We start from the raw sequence: 18481 nt of genomic DNA on the forward strand, positions 1-18481 counted from the left end.
AATATATAAAACCTGTATAACTCAAATTAAAAACAAATTGTTAGCCGGCGCCATAGCTCAATAGGCTAATCCTCTGCCTGTGGCGCAGGCACCCTGGGTTCTTGTCCTGGTCGGGGCGCCAGATTCTGTCCCAGTTGCTGCTCTTCCAGTCCAGCTCTCTGCTGTAGCCCGGGAAGGCAGTGGAGAATGGCCCAAGTGCCTGGTCTGGGCCCTGCACCCGCATGGGAGACCAGGAGGAAGCACCTGGCTCCTGGCTTCGGATCGGCGCAGCACACCAGGTGCAGCACGCCGGCCGAAGTAGCCATTTGGGGAGTGAACCAATGGAAGGAAGACCTTTCTCTCTCTCTCTCTCTCTCTCTCTCTTACTCTGCCTGTCAAAAAAAAAAAAAATTAGTGACAGTATACGGTAAAATTCATCTAAAGAAATCCCTTGGTGTGGAATTTTCTGTCATGTCTCCCATCTAGTATCAGGGAAAACCAACCTTTTATAATACCTGCAATAACAAGGTTCTGTTCATCTATATTATTTGGGGTCCGATCAGTTCAAAGCAATCTAGAATCAAGTATATCATAGTCAGTCCCTTTTTTGTCAAAAAAAAAAAACAAAAACCAGGCTATGTGGTTCATTTTCAAACTATAAATAAAAAGAGCAGGCACAGTATTCTTAATACTCATTTTCAGATTTTCAATCCTTTTATTAGTTTGCTAGGTCTATTATAACAAAATACTACTATAGACTGGGTAGCTTAAACAAAAGAAATATATTTCCTCACAGGTGGGAGTCTGGAAGCCCAAGATCAAGGTGTCAGCAGATCTGGTTTCTCCAGAGGCCTCTCCTTGGATTGCAGATGACCACCTTCCACAGGTGGGTATGTATACAGGATGGTGCCTCTTTCCTGGATGTCCCCATTTCCTCTTTTTATAAAGAGTATCAGTTGTTGCTCCCCCTCTTCGTGGAGGAACGACACTAAACCCTGCCTAGGCTTCATATCCGAGTCACGGCACCATTATGTTGCTCCCCCTCTTTGTGGAGGAGCGACACTGAACCCTGCCTAGGCTTCATATCCGAGTCACGGCACCATTATGTCGCTCCCCCTCTTCGTGGAGGAAAGACACTAAACCCTGCCTAGGCTTCATATCCGAGTCACGGCACCATTATGTCGCTCCCCCTCTTCGCGGAGGAACGACACAGGACCCTGTGCTGTTCTTTTGTCTGCTCGGCCCTCCCGGGTTTGCTGCTGGTTCTTCCCGGGTTGGCTAGCGACCCTTCCACCTCCGTGGAAGGGCGGTTCTCCCTGCCACTTTCCCCACTTCCGCTGGGGAGCGGCACACCGCCGGCCGGCTCTCTCGGGGGCTGCTCAGGTGTTCCCCTTAGATGTCCCTGGTGCATGTTGTCTCTCTCCTCCTTTATAGTCCTCTTCCACCAATCCCAACTCTGCTACCCACACACTGAGTACGCTGCTCTCCTCCAATCAGGAGCAGGTCCTACAGTTTATTGGTTGAACTGGAGGCAGCTGTGTAGAAGCTGTTTCCTCCTCTCCCAGCGCCATACTGTGGGAGAGCAGATGCATAGAATAAGTCTTAATTCGAGTAACAGTCTAGTCCGAGTTGCTCCCCACAATCAGTCACATTAGATGAATGTCCATCCAATGATCCAAAAATAGTCATATTCTTAGTTTTGGTGTTAGGACCTCAGTTTAAGAAATGAAGAAGTAGGGGAACTCAATTAGCCCATAATAAGTCTTACTATAAGTAACACAAAATGTGTATATATAACCTATTGCCTTTTTTTAAATTTAGGCTTTTGCTTGCTTGTTGACAACCACTGCACACATGAAGCATTACTCTGAACTACTGAGGGACAATAACAAAGTACATATAGATCTCTCTCCAATTCAACAAACCCTCTGTGCCACCCAGAAGGCAAAGAGATTTACATGTCAAATATATAAGCAGTTGTAGATAAATGTTCTAATCACAGGAAGGACAGTTATTTCTGGATAAAATATGACATTAAATTTAGACAAATTTAGTAAGAAAACTATAATGTTAATCATATAGTCTCTCTACAAACATATAGTTCAAAAATTGAAAAGAAAAACTGTCAAGACATTGAATTGAGCAAACTGAAGAGAAATTATATTTGTGCTTATTTACTCCTCAATCAAGCACTAATCATTCTAAGTCAATAACTAGTATTTTATAGTAAAGTGCTGATTCAGAGAAGTGTTGAACAAAAAAAGCAAAAGAATGACTCATTTCTACCCATTTCTACTCATTTCTACTGACTGCTTGAAGAAAACGAAATAAGAAGTGAAAAACGAAATCAGACAAAATCTGGCCCGAAAATAAAGAACAGATTGACCTCATGGGCAGTAGTTTAGGCATGTTCACATGTTTGTAGATCTGTTTGTCCATTTAGCTCAGCATATCACTTTCAACAAAAACAGATAGTGGAATAAGGTTATGACCCTAATTCTGCATTATATCACTGTTTAATAATCATATTTAACCCCGTAAATCACAAAATTGAATAAACTATACCAATGTTCTTTGCCAACAAAAACTTAGGAAACATTATCCGCATTTCATTCCCACTATCTGTCGCCAGATCCTTTTATACCAACTTAGACTTAACTTACATTTACTCTTTTTTGTCACAAAACTCTATCTTATTGAAGATATCCAGGTTAAAACTATATATAATCACTTGTTAATCGTGTAGAAGAGAGAAAATAAAAGTAAAGAAAGAAACACCACAGGAGATAATGATTAAATTTGTAGGACTCACAATTTTGTAGTGATACAAATGTGGTCTGAATACAGTCTATTAGTGAATTAAATGCTGCTGCTAAGTTGAAAAGTGTTTAGGCTGTGTATACTTCATTTGTCAGAATGGTTTCTAAGTCTCTAAGTCTTTACCTCATTTTGTTGTAAAATTTAAAAGTCAGTCAGCAATCATGAATTTCACTGGCCAGCACTTGACATTTAATGCCCCAAAGTTATTGGGAAAAGGGTTTGACAGGTAGGACAGACAGGTAAGAAACATGTCATTATTTCCCCTACCTGGGCTTCACCCAGATTGGGAACTGTGTTAACTCACACCTAATACAGTTAGTTGGGACAAACTGAAAGCAGAGGGGCTTCAATTCAATTTATATTAGAGACTCTGAAACAAAACTGCTTCATCAACTGCCGTGCATAAAAATCTAGGACGGAATGGGGCAGCACCATCTAATCTTGCCATCACTGTGGACAAAGGTAGAAAGGAGTCCAGCTTAGCTTTCTTAAGTCCCTCTTGAGTCCCATGAGGCATGGGTAAGACCCCCAGACTAACCTAGATTTCCTGAAAGACAATCACATTGTAACTGTGTTGAACACTAGTGCAGGCCTGTTCTCAGTTCACCATGGTTAAGAGCAAGGTGATTTTGTAGCAGAGGGTGAAGAGTGGAAAGATGAAGACAGACACTGGATGGAGTAACGTAGCTGAGGTCTGGGAGTCTAAAGCACCACAATGGGATGTTAAAGCATCCTGGAAGAAGCACGAACCCTAATCAAGATGAGAAAAAGCAGCCCACAAATTGTATCATCATAGACTACATAAAGAAATGCAAAATGGTACCCACACGATGACCATGCATGGGACTGGTCACCCTCAAAGGTTACTAGTCCAGAGAGCATTCCATAACAGCCACCCTGCAACAACAGGCACCAAGTGTCAGAGATCATCACATGGATACAAAAGCCCTATCTCCCATTACCATGAGGAAACACAGGCAACACTATCACCCCATCCATACATCTCTAAGCATTTCATCTAAAGAGACTGGGCATTTACCAATAGAGGCTGTTTACTTTGTTGAATCGCACTAGTTTAACATCTTATTGGTTGAAATATAAGGCATTTACTTCAATTTCCCATGGGTAGATTATAAGGTAAGTCAGATCACTTTTAAAACACAAATGAACTAAAGCATATTGTGAGTAAATTTCTAAAACCCTACAAGTACTAAAAAAGAAAATTACATTAAATGTTTATATACATTATAAGATGCATCCTAATTTCAGAATTGTTAAAAAAACATGAAGTGGAGAAAATGGGAAGATGTGTCTACATGTCTACATTGAAGAAATATACTACCATGCAAATCAGGGTTGAGAATTGCAAATTATCTACTAAAAGAAAACATTCATCTACAAAAAATCACAAACCACATTTATTAAGCCTTCATTTCTAGGGCATTCACTACTGTGGATTCACTCTACTACTACTACTCAGAGAGACAAGAACCTAAATTCAGCTGTAACAGCATTAAAAAGAAGGAGCAGAATTTCAGGACAAGCCTTTGGTCAAAAGGCAAAACCGTGCTTACTACTGGCTGACAGAATGGCTGGAACAGCGATTCTTATATTGTAATCACCTGAGACCCTTAAAATTACTGTCTGGTTCTACTCCCAGAGTTCTGATTCTGATTTAACTGGTTCTGTGTGAGGCCTGGGCATCAGGATTTTTAAAAGCTCCCCAGGTGGTTTTAATGTGCAGTCAGGGTTAAAAACCAGTGGGATAACGGAATCACAACAGTAGCAAGAATTTTCTGAACTGCCTACTTGGCACTCTTCCCCTAAGTGAGGTTTTTGTGTTTCTCATAAGGATTGGCCACAAAGCACTCCAACATAATTTATCTCACAGGCGGCTCTCAACTGTGTGTGGAAAATATGAGTGCAAAATATCTCCAGAAGAAAATCATCAATCTATAACAGGGACCTGCAAAGTATCCCTGGGCCAAATTTGGTCACTTGCCTATTTTTGTAAACAATAAGATTTTTTAGTACATAGGCACACCCATTTGTTTACCTATTCTCTAGGGCTGCTTTTACAGGACAAGGGCAGAGCTGTTGCAACAGAGATCCTACAGCAGTCAAAGCTCTCTGGACCTTTACAGGAAAAGTTTGCCAACCACTGTACAGAGATAGGATTTTCAAGTTGCAACAGTTGTCTCCTGAGGCAAGCCTTGTGTCAAGCAATAGCCCAGGAAATTCTACAAAAGGTAGATTCACATATCAAGTAGTGAAAATGACCACTATCTAGACTTTTCTATCCTTTTTGGCCAGATGAACCACAATTGCTCCTATCAACCTAGCATTTTCCACTAAAAGAACAGACGGATATGTGCTTATCAGTATATACCACCTGGCTGCCTATAAAATCAGTTTATAAGAAAAAGGTTATACCCCAAAGCTAAATTGGAAGTGGATTATGTGTGGGGGTCAGTCTGAATTTGTGGAGGAAAAGATGAGCTGCAATTCAAATGTAAAAAAAAAAAAAAAAATTAACGTAAGTGGAGTGGATGTGGGTGGTTGGAGAACCCAGTATAACAGGACAGCAACACTGGAGTAAGTAGAAAGAAAATCAGAGTCTGACAAGACAAAATGCCTAGGAAGCAAGCTGAGAATAGGTAAAGCATGAGTAGCTGCTGACATCTGTCCACAGCTCATCTCAAAACCACCAGCTTCTGGTCCTGGGGGCATCTTCATATCCTTGCCACACACGCTCCCACTGGACTTGCACTCGTTTAATCAATTAGCTACCAGTTTTACTTATTTTATTTTAAGGAGTAGCTTCATTTTTCTCAACTATTTGTTTCTGAAGGAATACTACAGCTGACCAACCTTCCCATGGGAGAAGTTTTCTGGCAGTAAAAGAATATAGACATTGAAGAATTTACTTTATTAGAATCAACTCAGCTATACAAAATCACCTTAATCTTTAAAACATTATTGAGTTAGAATTAAGTTTATTTTTTCATCTTACCATAAATATAACATCATTGCACTTATTACACTTTGGGCTTATATGTATTTAAGACATTTAATTTGCTAACCTTTGGGGTTACTTGTTGAGATTACAGTCAAACTCCAATACTTGCTCATAAAATACTCTGTAGGGGCACACTATATGTGTGTAAATTTATCTCCAAGATTTCCTTGAAACCTTTAAGATTAATTCTGACATGTCTATTGATAGAACAATCAGCAAGGGTACAAAAAAAGCTTGGAAATAAAACCAAAGGAGCTTAAGTGGCATTATAATCATTTGAAATGATCTCTAAAAATGATGAAGAAAAAACAATTACGAACAGACAAAACTTGAATTATTTTCTGAAACAAAGAAAATTATACTACAGTAAGCTAAGAAGCCAAAGGGGGTGGACATGTCCTCTCCCTGCTACCCATAAGCCAATTAGATCTAGCTGCAGAACAGTGGGCATCTAGGAATGTATTTGCATAAATGAGTTACATATAAGTGTTCACATTCTTCCTTTTTTATTTGCTCAAGGAGAGGAAAAGGAATTTTGTTGAGGGGAGGATGTGGCAGAGAGGTTCTTCATAGCAGCCAAGAAGGAAAGGAACATGGAGCTTGGAGGAGTTTTTCTAAGAATTTTGCATAACTCTAGATACAAACATTGTTTCATTGGGCCCCAGGGGCAGAGTGAAGCATGCAGTTGGAAAACCCAACATTCTCTCCTCTTCGGTAGGAGCCTAGCATTATTATATCACCTTGAGAAATTGTCACAGGTATATAGGGCATGGATACTTTGACATGTCTATTTCTAATCTCACAAGGGACACCACTGTCAGTCACCAACCACCACCAACAATATGAAGCCAAACTAAACAGAAAACATGACAGACTAGATCGGCAGCACATGTGGTTTATAACTAACAGATTCTAAAATTTGGAGAGGTGGGGAAGAGCAGGAAAGAAGCTATGCAGGAAAATTCCAGTTCTAGCAAAAACAAGTAAGGGCAATTACAGGAATCCTGGATTGCTGCTGTTAATGGAACTTTCCTTGAATTTACTAAGTGGGTAGGAAGCCAAGAAGACAGACTACATAAGGAAGATAAGCATCTGGCCTACTTGGTTGGTGCTCCAGAGAGAGAACTAGAAACAAGAAGCCCCACAGAAGCTGGAGTATAATTTTGATAATAGAACATGGTTCAGAAACAGGAAGAAGTGTTAAAATCCTGGTAACTAGGTAATCTTGATGTCCCTAACAGCAGGATTTTGTGGATCCAATCTTGAAAACTTCATTATTGCCATTTTTGACTCTATTTCTTCTTCTGTGTATTTCAGCTTTGCACCTGACAAAGTGACTTGATAGCAGCTGGAGACTTAGCTAAAGGAAACTCTTAAAAGTGGGCAATGGGAAGTAATAGTTGCTGGGGCTGTTCACAAATATTTCCATTCTCCTCTGGGCACATGGCAGGATTATACATTGAACGTCCACTATGACCACATGATTTACTTTGACAAAAGCAACATGAGTGGAACCAACATAAATCACACCCAGGTGGTCATGTTAGGGGTCCTTGCATAATTCATCATGTTCTCTTTCCCCTGTTGCAATGACAATAGAAGTACATGTTAAGATGGATATTGGGGCCAGCACCACGGCTCAACAGGCTAATCCTCCACCTAGCAGCGCCGGCACACGGCGTTCTAGTCCCGGTCGGGGCGCCAGATTCTGTCCTGGTTGCCCCTCTTCCAGGCCAGCTCTCTGCTGTGGCCAGGGAGTGCAGTGGAGGATGGCCCAAGCACTTGGGCCCTGCACCCCATGGGAGACCAGGAGAAGCACCTGGCTCCTGCCTTCGGATCAGCGCGGTGTGCTGGCCGCAGCGCGCCAGCCGCGGCGGCCATTGGAGGGTGAACCAACGGCAAAGGAAGACCTTTCTCTCTGTCTCTCTCTCTCACTATCCACTCTGCCTGTCAAAAAAAAAAGATGGATACTGGGGCTGGCACTATGGCACAGCAGGTTAAAGCCCCAGCCTGCAGCACCAGCATCCCAAATGGACACCGGTTCAAGTCCGGGCTGCTCCACTTCCGATCCAGCTCCCTGCTAATGCACCTGGGAGAGCAGTGAAGAATGGCCCAAGTGCTCAAATGCATAAAATAAATTTTTTTAAAAACGGATTCTACACTATCCTACATTCCTCAGTGCCTGTTCTGAGCAGATACTCCAGACAGCACATATTGGACTTGTAACTTGAATAGCAAGTGAATTTTTATTAAACCCTGGAAATTTGGGGGTTGTCTTCTCATCATAACATAACCTTGCTTATTCTGACTGATACAGAGTTGGAAGATATTAACTTGACCCAATGAGTATTATCAGATTTTTCAAAACTATTCCCCAGAGAACTCCTAGAAAAGAGGTGGAAGCCATTATGAGAAGTAAAAGGCAGTAGCTAGCATTGCGGCACAGTGTGTTAAACCACTACTTGCAATGCCTGCATTCCATGTTGGAATGCCAGTTTGAGACCTGGCTGCTCTGCTCCCTTTCAATTTCCCACTACTGTGCATGAGAAAATTTCAGATGGTGGCTTCAGTATTTGGGGAGACCTGGACAGAGTTCTGGACTCCTGGCTGCAGCCTGGCCCAGCACCAGTTGTTACAACCATTTGGGGAATGAAAATATAGATGGAAGATATTCTTCCCTTTTCTCTCTCTCTCCGTCACTCTGCCTTCCAAATAAATAAATAAATCTTTAAAAAGAAGAGGAAGCAGAAGAGGGGAAAGAGCCAAAGGGTCCTACAAGAGTTAGGAGAGCCAGAGAAATTGTGTTTATTATGGTTTGTCAAACTCATATGTACCTTTTGAAAATGTGGGATATATTAACATCAGAAGATTCACTTGAATTTTTTGCCCCCCAAAATACTCTAAGAGATAACTCATTTTAAGGAAATTGTTATATTTATTTTAAGGGATATTAAGTCAATTCCTTTAAGTGAACTCCAACATGAATCTGACACATAGCAAATTACATTCTGTGGCAAGTAAAATTATAAGCAATTCCTTTATGTAATGACTGTAGCATGATCTAGCAGTTTACAACCTCTTCAGAGAATATACAACATAGAGATGTAAATTCTTTAAGCACAATTCTGCATAAATAGATTCTGCACTGCACTGCCAAACTTGGATCTTGAAAGTGATAAAGTGCAGATGCCTACAGTTGCAATCATAAAAATGTAATTGCTGAGAAAAAAAATTATTTCTGATCCATTGGAGGAATTTATTACAGAGGGATGCAACTGTGTAAGTTATCATGCAGAGAAAATGAAAGTGAATGATTGAAATATATCCCAGGCTGAACATTCCTGCAAAATGACCTGGTGATTTACCTGTACCTGAGAGAAAAAGATTAAAGATAAATCAGGTTAGTTGGGAAAGACTGTGCAAACTATTAAAAGAGCAGAATAAAGATTTATGAATAAATAAATAAATGAATTTAGAAATTAGAATGACATGATAGCATCTATGACCAATTACTCTAAAAATTAAAATGTAATTTTGAGTTAATTATATACAGAGGTGGTAAGTAATTTCCGTGACACCTTGAAAGCAAAGGAATATAACATGAAGATAAATAATGCAGAATGTAAGAATTTTCTTGATGATGCTACTAAATTGATAACTTTATTTGATGGTAGTATAAACTTAAAGATCATAAAATCCTTTTTTAAATTTTATTACTTATTTATTTGAAAGGCAGGGTTACAGAGAAAGAGGGAGAGAGAGAGAGAAAGATCTTCCATCTGCAGGTTCACTCCCCAAAATGCTGGACCAGTCTGAAGCCAGAAGTTTCATTTGGGTTTCCTGCAAGGGCAGCAGGGGTCCAAGCACTTGTGCCATCTTCTTGTGCTTTTTCTAGGGCATTAGCAGAGAGCTGGATGAAAGTAGAGCAGCAGCCGGTGCCACAGCTCAATAGGCTAATCCTCCACCTAGCGGCGCCAGCACACCGGGTTCTAGTCCCGGTCGGGGTGCCGGATTCTGTCCCGGTTGCCCCTCTTCCAGGCCAGCTCTCTGCTGTGGCCAGGGAGTGCAGTGGAGGATGGCCCAAGTCCTTGGGCCCTGCACCCCATGGGAGACCAGGAGAAGCACCTGGCTCCTGCTTTCGGATCAGCATGGTGCGCCGGCCACAGCACACTGGCCACGGCGGCCATTGGAGGGTGAACCAACAGCAAAGGAAGACCTTTCTCTCTGTCTCTCTCTCTCACTGTCCACTCTGCCTGTAAAAAAAAATCCAAAAAAAAAAGTAGAACAGCGCCAGGACTCGAACCAGAGCATATATGAGATATTGGCATTGTAAGCAGCAGCTTTACCTGCTACATCACCCCAAGATCACAAGCCTCTATATGGAAACAGAGACTATATCCTATACCTATACTTAAAACAAACCATGTAGCTACTCTTTGGAATGTGTTTATTGAGGGGCATTGTGGCATAGCAGGTAAAGCTGCTGCCTGCAGTGCTGGCATCCCATATGGGCACCATTCAAGACCTGGCTGCTCCACTTCCAATACAGCTCTTTGCTATGGCCTGGGAGAGCAGTAGAGAATGGCCCAAGTCCTTGGGCCCCTGCACCCACATGGGAGACCAGGAAGAGGCTCCTGGCACCCTGAACGGCACAGCTCTGGCCATTGCGGCCATCTGGGGAGTGAACCAGCGAATGGAAGACCCCTCTCTCTGTCTCTCCTTTTCTCTCTATGTAACTGTGACTTTCAAGTAAAATAAAGGAAAGAAAGAAGGGAGGGAGGGAAGGAGGGAAGGAGGGAAAAAATTTGGCCATTTGCTAACATGTATGAACTTAATTCAAATAATTCAAACACAGAACGATGAATATCTTATGGTCTCACTTCATATGTGAAATTTTAAGAAGTCAAACTCATAGAAGCAGAAAGTAAACTAGTGGTTTCCAGGGACTGCAGGTGTAGAGGAAACAAGGAGATGTTAGCCAAAGGTTGCAAACCATTCAGTGATAAGACAAATCTATTATCTATGGATCTAACTATACTATGGTGACTATGGTAAATAATACTGTATTGCTTACTTATATTTAATAAGAGAGTGAATCTTAAGTGTCTTCAACACACACACACACAATGGCAGCTATGAGTGGTGATGGATGTGCAAATCTGACTATGGCAATCATTACACAATGTGTGTGTGTGTGTATCAGATCATCACATTGTATACATACCTTGAATCTATACAATTTTATTTGATGATTAAATAGTGAAATAACAAACAATACTCTGAGAGAAAAAAGAATGTGTAAACGATTTAACATGTCATAATAAAAAAATGTAGTTTAATGGGATCATTTACTTGTGTTGACAGGTCATCCATGATCAAAATGCAGTTACAAGAAGGCTGAACATCAAATCCAAAAGGTCAGTTAGCTTAAAATAATAACTCTTTTGACTTTGAAATGTACCACTTTTTGAAAATCAAGAAGTCATCCAAAAACTTTGTTTTCCTAAAATTCTGCTTCCTGAAAAAGTCCAGGTACACAGTGTAGATATTCTACAAATGTTTAATTTTTTAATTTAATGTGACTTGAACATTCTTAATATCTAAAAACCATTTTTGTATCTTTTTTGTATCCATGATATTGATTAAGTGGTATACACCAAATCAGGTTTAAGAAATAAATAAATATTATCAAAAATATTGACAACAATCTAGAGGAAAATAAAATTGGCATTAGATTAATATGTAACTGTCTATGGCCACATCACCTTGAACATGCCTGATCTCGTCTGATCTCAGAAGCTAAGCAGGGTCAGGCCTGGTAAGTACTTGGATAGGAGATTAGCATGTAACTGAGAACTGTGTGGCATCTAATTGGCAGACTTCCCGTTTCCTGACTCATCTACTTGCTGATCATGAAAAGTCTGAATCTGGGCACTACATCAAAAGTTCAGATTAGCATAATCACACTTTTTTAAAGAGCTACATTTCTTTCCAATCAATTAAATTGTTTCAGGTCATTTTCATTCTTTCAACTTACTAGAGGGACTCAATAAATGTAATAAATGTTTATAGGTAGCTATAATAACTTTAGACCATATAAGGAAACATATACAAAATGTCACCAGTATACCCTTTAATGTGAATTTATGTAGAATACTTTCTACTGACTGCTATAGCAATGCCTTGTCTAAGCAAATCATATGGGGCCAGTATGATAGTGAAGCTGCCTCTTGTACACGGCCATCACATATGAGAGCATTGGCCCAAGTCCCTGCTACTTCACTTCTGATCCAGCTGCCTGTTAATGTGCCTGGGAAGAGGCTGATCATGGCTCAAGCACTTAAGTTCCTGCCAGCCAGCAGGAGACCTGACTAGATTTCCTGACTCCTGTCTTCAGCCTTTCCAAGTCCTGGCTATTGCAGTTATTTGAAGAGTAAACTAGCAGATGGAAGACCTCTTTATGTCTCACTCTGTCTCTCTCTCTCTGTCACCATGCCCTTAAAATAAATACATAGTTTAGGGGGAAAAAAGCATCTATTAGTTTCAGTTGGAATGCAAAAAGCATTTAAAAGCAGTTTCTCCACAACATTCTCTGTTCATAAGTAATATGTCAATAATTTTTGTGATTATCAAGTATTTTTTTTCAATTTTTACTTGTTTTCATTTTATATGAAATGCACAAAGACAGAGGTAGACAGAAAATTCCATCTACTGGTTTACTTCTCAAATATCTCCAACAGCTACAGGTGGGCCAGGCCTAAGCCAGGATCCTAGAACTCAATCTGAGTGTCCCACACGAGTGACAGACACCCAAGTATGAGAGCCATCATCTGTTGCCTCTTAGAGTGTGCATTAGCAGGAAGCACGAATCAGAAGCAAAGCTAAGACTTGAATCCAGGCACTCTGACATGGAATGCAGGCATCCTAAATCGAGCCAACTACTGTACCAAACACACTATAACAAGCAAGTCTTTGTCAATGACCAACTCCAGTGATTTATTATTATGGAACAAATGAGGCTTGTGCAGTAGCATTAATGAGCCTGTCTTGATCAGCCATCTCCAAAGTGGGCATAATTTCCCTATGCCCACTCCCTACAATTGCATAGGAATAAAATCTCAATCAGTTATAAGAACTCACTTAAAATTTTCCCCAAAAAACTTAGTGATATATATATATTAAGAACTAAGAACTAACTGCTATTTAAAAAGCTATAAAGCATTCAAGAGAAAAACCTACCGAGAGTTGCCTGAGGAGTGGCCAAACAGAGCTATTAATCTTATCTACTAGGTCTATTTGACTTGGGTCCCTAATGGGCACATAGGGTCTGCTTCATTTTAGCCATATGGAGCAACCTTGAGCAATCCTTTGTTATTTATAGATTCATACCTTATCTAGTCCCAGAAATGTCCTTCTTTAAATTAATTAATAGTTTTCTTGTCAGTAGCTTCTTTTCAGAGACAATACACTCCCTGTCTTTAAAGATGTTTTCGACCAATCACATTCTAAAGAAAATAATGTCTAATCTGTGAAAAAGGTGTTCCAGCTTACCTAAAGTCTGCCTTTTAGGGCCAAGCCAATCTATGTTCATTGATTAAGATAAATTAAAAATTAATAGTCATAGAATTATAAATTCTGACTAGAATTTGACTCCTTTGGAATACTTCCCAAGACTTATTAAAAATCATTAGGCTTATGTTTCCTGGATCTGAGTCACTCAAATTCTGCACTGAATAAACCTCATGATAACCTTTTTGTACAGCCTCTTTCTTCCTATTTTTACACTTAGTAACCAGTCCAAGGGAAATAATCCAAATTTGTGAAAAAAATGTATACACAAAGATGGCTGTGTAACAGTATTTATAATAGTAAATCGATAGAAACAACCCAAATGTGCAAAAGTAAGATGCAACTTTAAAAACCCTGGTACAGCCTCATGATATATAACTAAACAACAACTATATTAAGTTGTACCTACAAGGAATGGTAAATTATTAAAATATCATTTTAAACAGGCAGGATAAAATCTACATATACAGTACTATCTCCACCTTGGTTACATATATCTTATTTACATATATATAAATATATATATATCCTTATATAAATTATCTAAATTTTAACATTATGAAGCACAAGAAGATAATAAAAATCACCCATATTCTCATTATACTAGAAGTAAATTCATGAAAACACCAGTGTTTGAATCTTGTTGATAAAATCATGAACTTTTTTTATTCTCTTTTTATTTTTTTTGCTGGTTTTTTTGGCTCATCCAATTTTTACAGTGAACTTTATCAGAAAAATAATGAAACTTTTTGTTTGGTTTTAACATGAAACCATTCAACAGGTAGTTGCACGGGAACTTTTTTTTATACTATTTTTTATTTTTTAAAAAAAGTTAACAGACATAAAAATTCTCCATGTTTACTATGTACTATATGATATCTTGTTATTACATGGTTACATTGTGCAATGTCTAATCTGAATAATACATCTTTTTTGAAATTTAACATTTCTTACAGTGAAAACATCCAAAAACTGATAGGTTTTTGAATGGTGAAATATGCAGTACATTAACAATATCTATAGTCACTCTACTGTGCAATAGACCCCCAGAACTTCTTACTCTTACCTAGCTATAACCTAGTACCATCAATCAATTTCTCCTGACTTCTGCTTATCCTCTTCCCTCCCTAGACTTTGGTAACTATCATCATATTAACTTTTATGTGACACATATTTTTTAGACTACACATAGGAGTGAAATCATGTGATATTTGTCCTGTGCTTGGCTTTTTTCACTTAATAACTTCCATTAATGTTATTGCAAGTGAAAAGATTTTATCTTTTTTATGGCAAAGTAAATATTCCATAGTGTATATGTACCATATTTTCTTTATCCATTTTACATAGTGTATGGATACTTAGGTTATTTCTTGGTTACTGTGAATAGTGCTACAATAAAGGTGGGAGTACAGATGTCTCTTCAATAGAGTGACTTCATTTCTCTTGGAGATAGATAGACAGATACACACACACACACACACACACACACCCAGGAGTGGGACTCCTAAATCATATGGTAGTTCTACTTTGAGTGTTTTATGAAACTTACATCTGTGTTTCACAATGCTTGTACTAATATACATTCCTATCAAGAGTGCACAAGAGTTCCCTTGTCTCCACATCCTCACCAACACTTGTCATCTTCTTTTTATATTAGCCAATCTTTATGGAGTAGGCGATATTGTGTTTTTCATTTATATTTCCCTTATATTTGTAATGTTTAGCATTTTTTCATGTACCTGTTGGCCATATGTATATCTTCCTTTGAGAAATGTCTATTTAGATCTACTGACCATTTTTAATTGGATTGTTTGTGTTGCTATTGAATTGGAGTACTTTATATATTCTAGGTATTATTAACCCCTTGTCTTATGTATAGCTTATAATTAATTTATAGCTTACAAATAATTATAAATAACCCTAAACCTAACCACAACCCAATCTGTAGGTTGTCTCTTTACTCTGTTGATTATTTCCTTTGCTGTGCAGAAGCCATTTAATTTGACAAAATCCCACACATCTATAGCTAACTGATCATTGACAAACATGCTAAGAACATTATTAGAAAAAGGATATTTTCAATAAATGGTACCTGGAAAAATTTATATCCACATGCAGAAGAGCAAAACTAGACCCATATTTCTTACCATGTACAAAAATCAATTCAAAGTAGATTAAAGGCCTAAATGTAAAACCTCAAACTTTAACACTACTAGAAGGAAACAAAGGGAGAACACCACAGGAAATTGGAATGTGCAACAATTGTCTGGCTCAGAATGTACAAGCACAGGAAACAAAAAAAACAAGGACTAACAGGGAATTTAATGGAGTCTCAATAATAATCTAATACTAATTTCATACCAGATATTAGTGCTATTAAGACTGTCGAATGATTAAGCTATCATCAGTGAGGCACATGTTTTGAATTGTCTTTCTAGTAGCAGATATTGACTCCATATGCTAAGTAAATAAACGTACAAAATCTATTCTCAGAGCTACTCCTGTCCCTGCCATCTGTCCCAAAGATGATAAGCAGAACATTTTTAAATAATCAGAAGTAAGGTCAATGTAATTTCTCACCAAGTAACCCCTAAATATTTGAGTTATTCAAAAAGGAACTTAAGAAACATGACAACACATAGATCTAAAGGAAAGTTTCCTTACAAATTTTGGGTTAAGGACAAAAAATTTAAATCTATACGCTAATGTAAGTCCTTTTAAGCACTAATTTAAGAAAATCCAATATATAAAACCTGGACTTACCTAATAAATCAGAGGATCGATATACATATTTTCAAAGGACTGTTTATGAAATTTTCTCATAGAATTCTTTTAAAGAGCTGCTTTTCTCATACATTTTAGTATTTTTAAAATAGTTTCCAATTTGACAAATGTGGCACCATGTGCTTTTGGGCAAGTCACTGAAATTGTCTAGACCTCAGTTTCCTCAAATATATAAAAGGGCTTAAATACAGCTGGCTGCCTCATTCAGTTTTCATAACTATAAAACAAGATAATTTATATAAAAGTATTATAAAATTATAATACCTTTTATTACTGCTGGTGCTATTAAAAAGTATCTGGGGCTGGCGCCACGGCTCACTAAGCTAATCCTCTGCCTTGCGGCACCAGCACACCCGGTTCTAGTCCCGGTCGGGGTGCCGGATTCTGTCCCGGTTGCCCCTCTTCCAGGCCAGCTCTCTGCTGTGGCCAGGGAGTGCAGTGGAGGATGGCCCAAGTCCTTGGGCCCTGCACCCCATGGGAGACCAGGAGAAGTACCTGGCTCCTGCCATCAGATCAGCGCGGTGCACCAGCCGCAGCGCACTGGCCGCGGCGGCCATTGGAGGGTGAACCAACGGCAAAGGAAGACCTTTCTCTCTGTCTCTCTCTCTCTCACTGTCCACTCTGCCTGTCAAAAAATAAAAAATAAAAATAAATAAATAAATAAAAAGTATCTGGGAAAACTCAGAATTTTATTATTATCACTAACTTCATACATTTTTACATTTAAAATATTGACTTTCAAATAAACAACAATTTCAGGTGATATATTTATATATAAAAATTGAATCTTCCCTTGGTTCATTATCCATAATCACCATATTTCTCAGTCCTTCTGTGCATCATTATTTCCATGATTTTAATACCTGAATTATGAGAGGCTCCAGCAGCTTTTCTACAGTGAAAGTTTGGACCTGCAGATCCTGAGGGTCGATACTCAGTGTGATTGGTGTTTCAGTCGACATGTTTCCTGTGCACAAACACACACCAAAAAGGGCTTATTGTAAAGAAAATACTTTCTAAAGAACATCCATGAAAATCACAGAGTAAGTAAAACTTATATTAGGTGCTCCTGGTATCAGCTGTACTCCTCAGAGGACCAGAGTGTCAAAACTTGAGATTTGACAGCAGACAAACAAGACATTCTCCAACCTTTCTGTGTCTGGCTTTAAGTCCTCTAACAAATTATGCTAGTAAGTTAATAACTAAATTAATAATTCATCCCAGCTTGGTTTGCATTTTATCAATAGTCTTAAGTGAAAAGAATAGCCAATTTGTTGGGATGTCTTACAACATACAAGTCCTGGATTTCAATGAAATCATAGTACTGAAATGGTCCATGCCCATATGTTTTCCCATTCTTGTTAATGATGATTTAGAAAAGCCAGACAGAATTTTGGAAGACATGTGATATGTCCCTACTTGCTTGGGAAACTACTTATTTGAGGGTTTTAATAGTAGAAGAAGATGAGAGGCAATTTGCTTTTGTATACACAAAAGAAACTAATAGAAATTGGCTAACACTAACCGATAGAATAAATAAAGGGGAGAGTGATCCAACATGGGAAGTGAGATACTCAGCAGACTCATAGAATGGCAGATGTCCTAAATAGCACTCTGGCCTCAGAATCAGCCCTAAAGGCACTCGGATCTGGCTGAAAAGCCCATGAGAGTATTTCAGGCATGGAAAGCCAAGACACTCTGGCAAAAAGATCTCTGTGAGTGAGATCCCAGTGGAAAGAACAGGTCTTCAAAGAGGGAGGTGCCTTTCTCTGAAGGGAGGAGAGAACCTCCACTTTGACTATGACCTTGTCTAAACAAGATAAGAGTCGGAGAACTCAAGGGGCTTCCATAGCCTTGGAAACTCATGACTGGTGCATAGGGAGATTACTGATGCCATAAACAGGAGTGTCAATTTGTAAAGTCAACAACAGGAGTCACTGTGCACTTACTCCTCATGTAGGATCTCTGTCCTTAATGTGCTGTACACTGAGGCTTAATGCTATAACGAGTACTCGAACAGTATATTTCACTTTGTGTTTCTATGGGGGTGCAAACTGTTGAAATCTTTACTTAACGTACACTAAACTGATCTTCTGTTAAAAAAAAAAAAAAAGAAAGAAACTATCAATTCCCAACTTGACTCTCACTGGGATTAAACATGACAATAGGTCTGATCTGATTTCATCATCATTTAAAAAAAAATCATCTATTATTTTTCACTTTATGTTTCTGTGTGGGAACAAACTGTTGAAATCCTTACTTAAGGTATACTAAGCTGATCTTCTGTATATTAAGATAATCGAAAATGAA

General features: G+C 38.8%; 1 protein-coding gene across 2 annotated transcripts in view; it reads right to left on the reverse strand.

Moving 5' to 3' along the window:
- The window catches only part of CTNNA3 (catenin alpha 3), a 1694949-nt gene that overhangs the window by 1631592 nt on the left and 44876 nt on the right, over positions 1–18481 (reverse strand). For both annotated transcript variants that reach the window (XM_017348752.4, XM_070057731.2), the window contains exon 2: positions 17035–17138. In XM_017348752.4, the coding sequence (XP_017204241.3) occupies positions 17035–17133 (99 nt within the window). In that variant the 5' untranslated portion in view covers positions 17134–17138. The remainder of the gene's footprint in view (positions 1–17034; positions 17139–18481) is intronic.

Source organism: Oryctolagus cuniculus, chromosome 15 (genome assembly GCF_051225735.1).
Source record: "Oryctolagus cuniculus isolate XC-2025 breed Fujian yellow rabbit chromosome 15, ASM5122573v1, whole genome shotgun sequence".
In the NCBI taxonomy this organism is placed as follows: Eukaryota; Metazoa; Chordata; class Mammalia; order Lagomorpha; family Leporidae; genus Oryctolagus; species Oryctolagus cuniculus.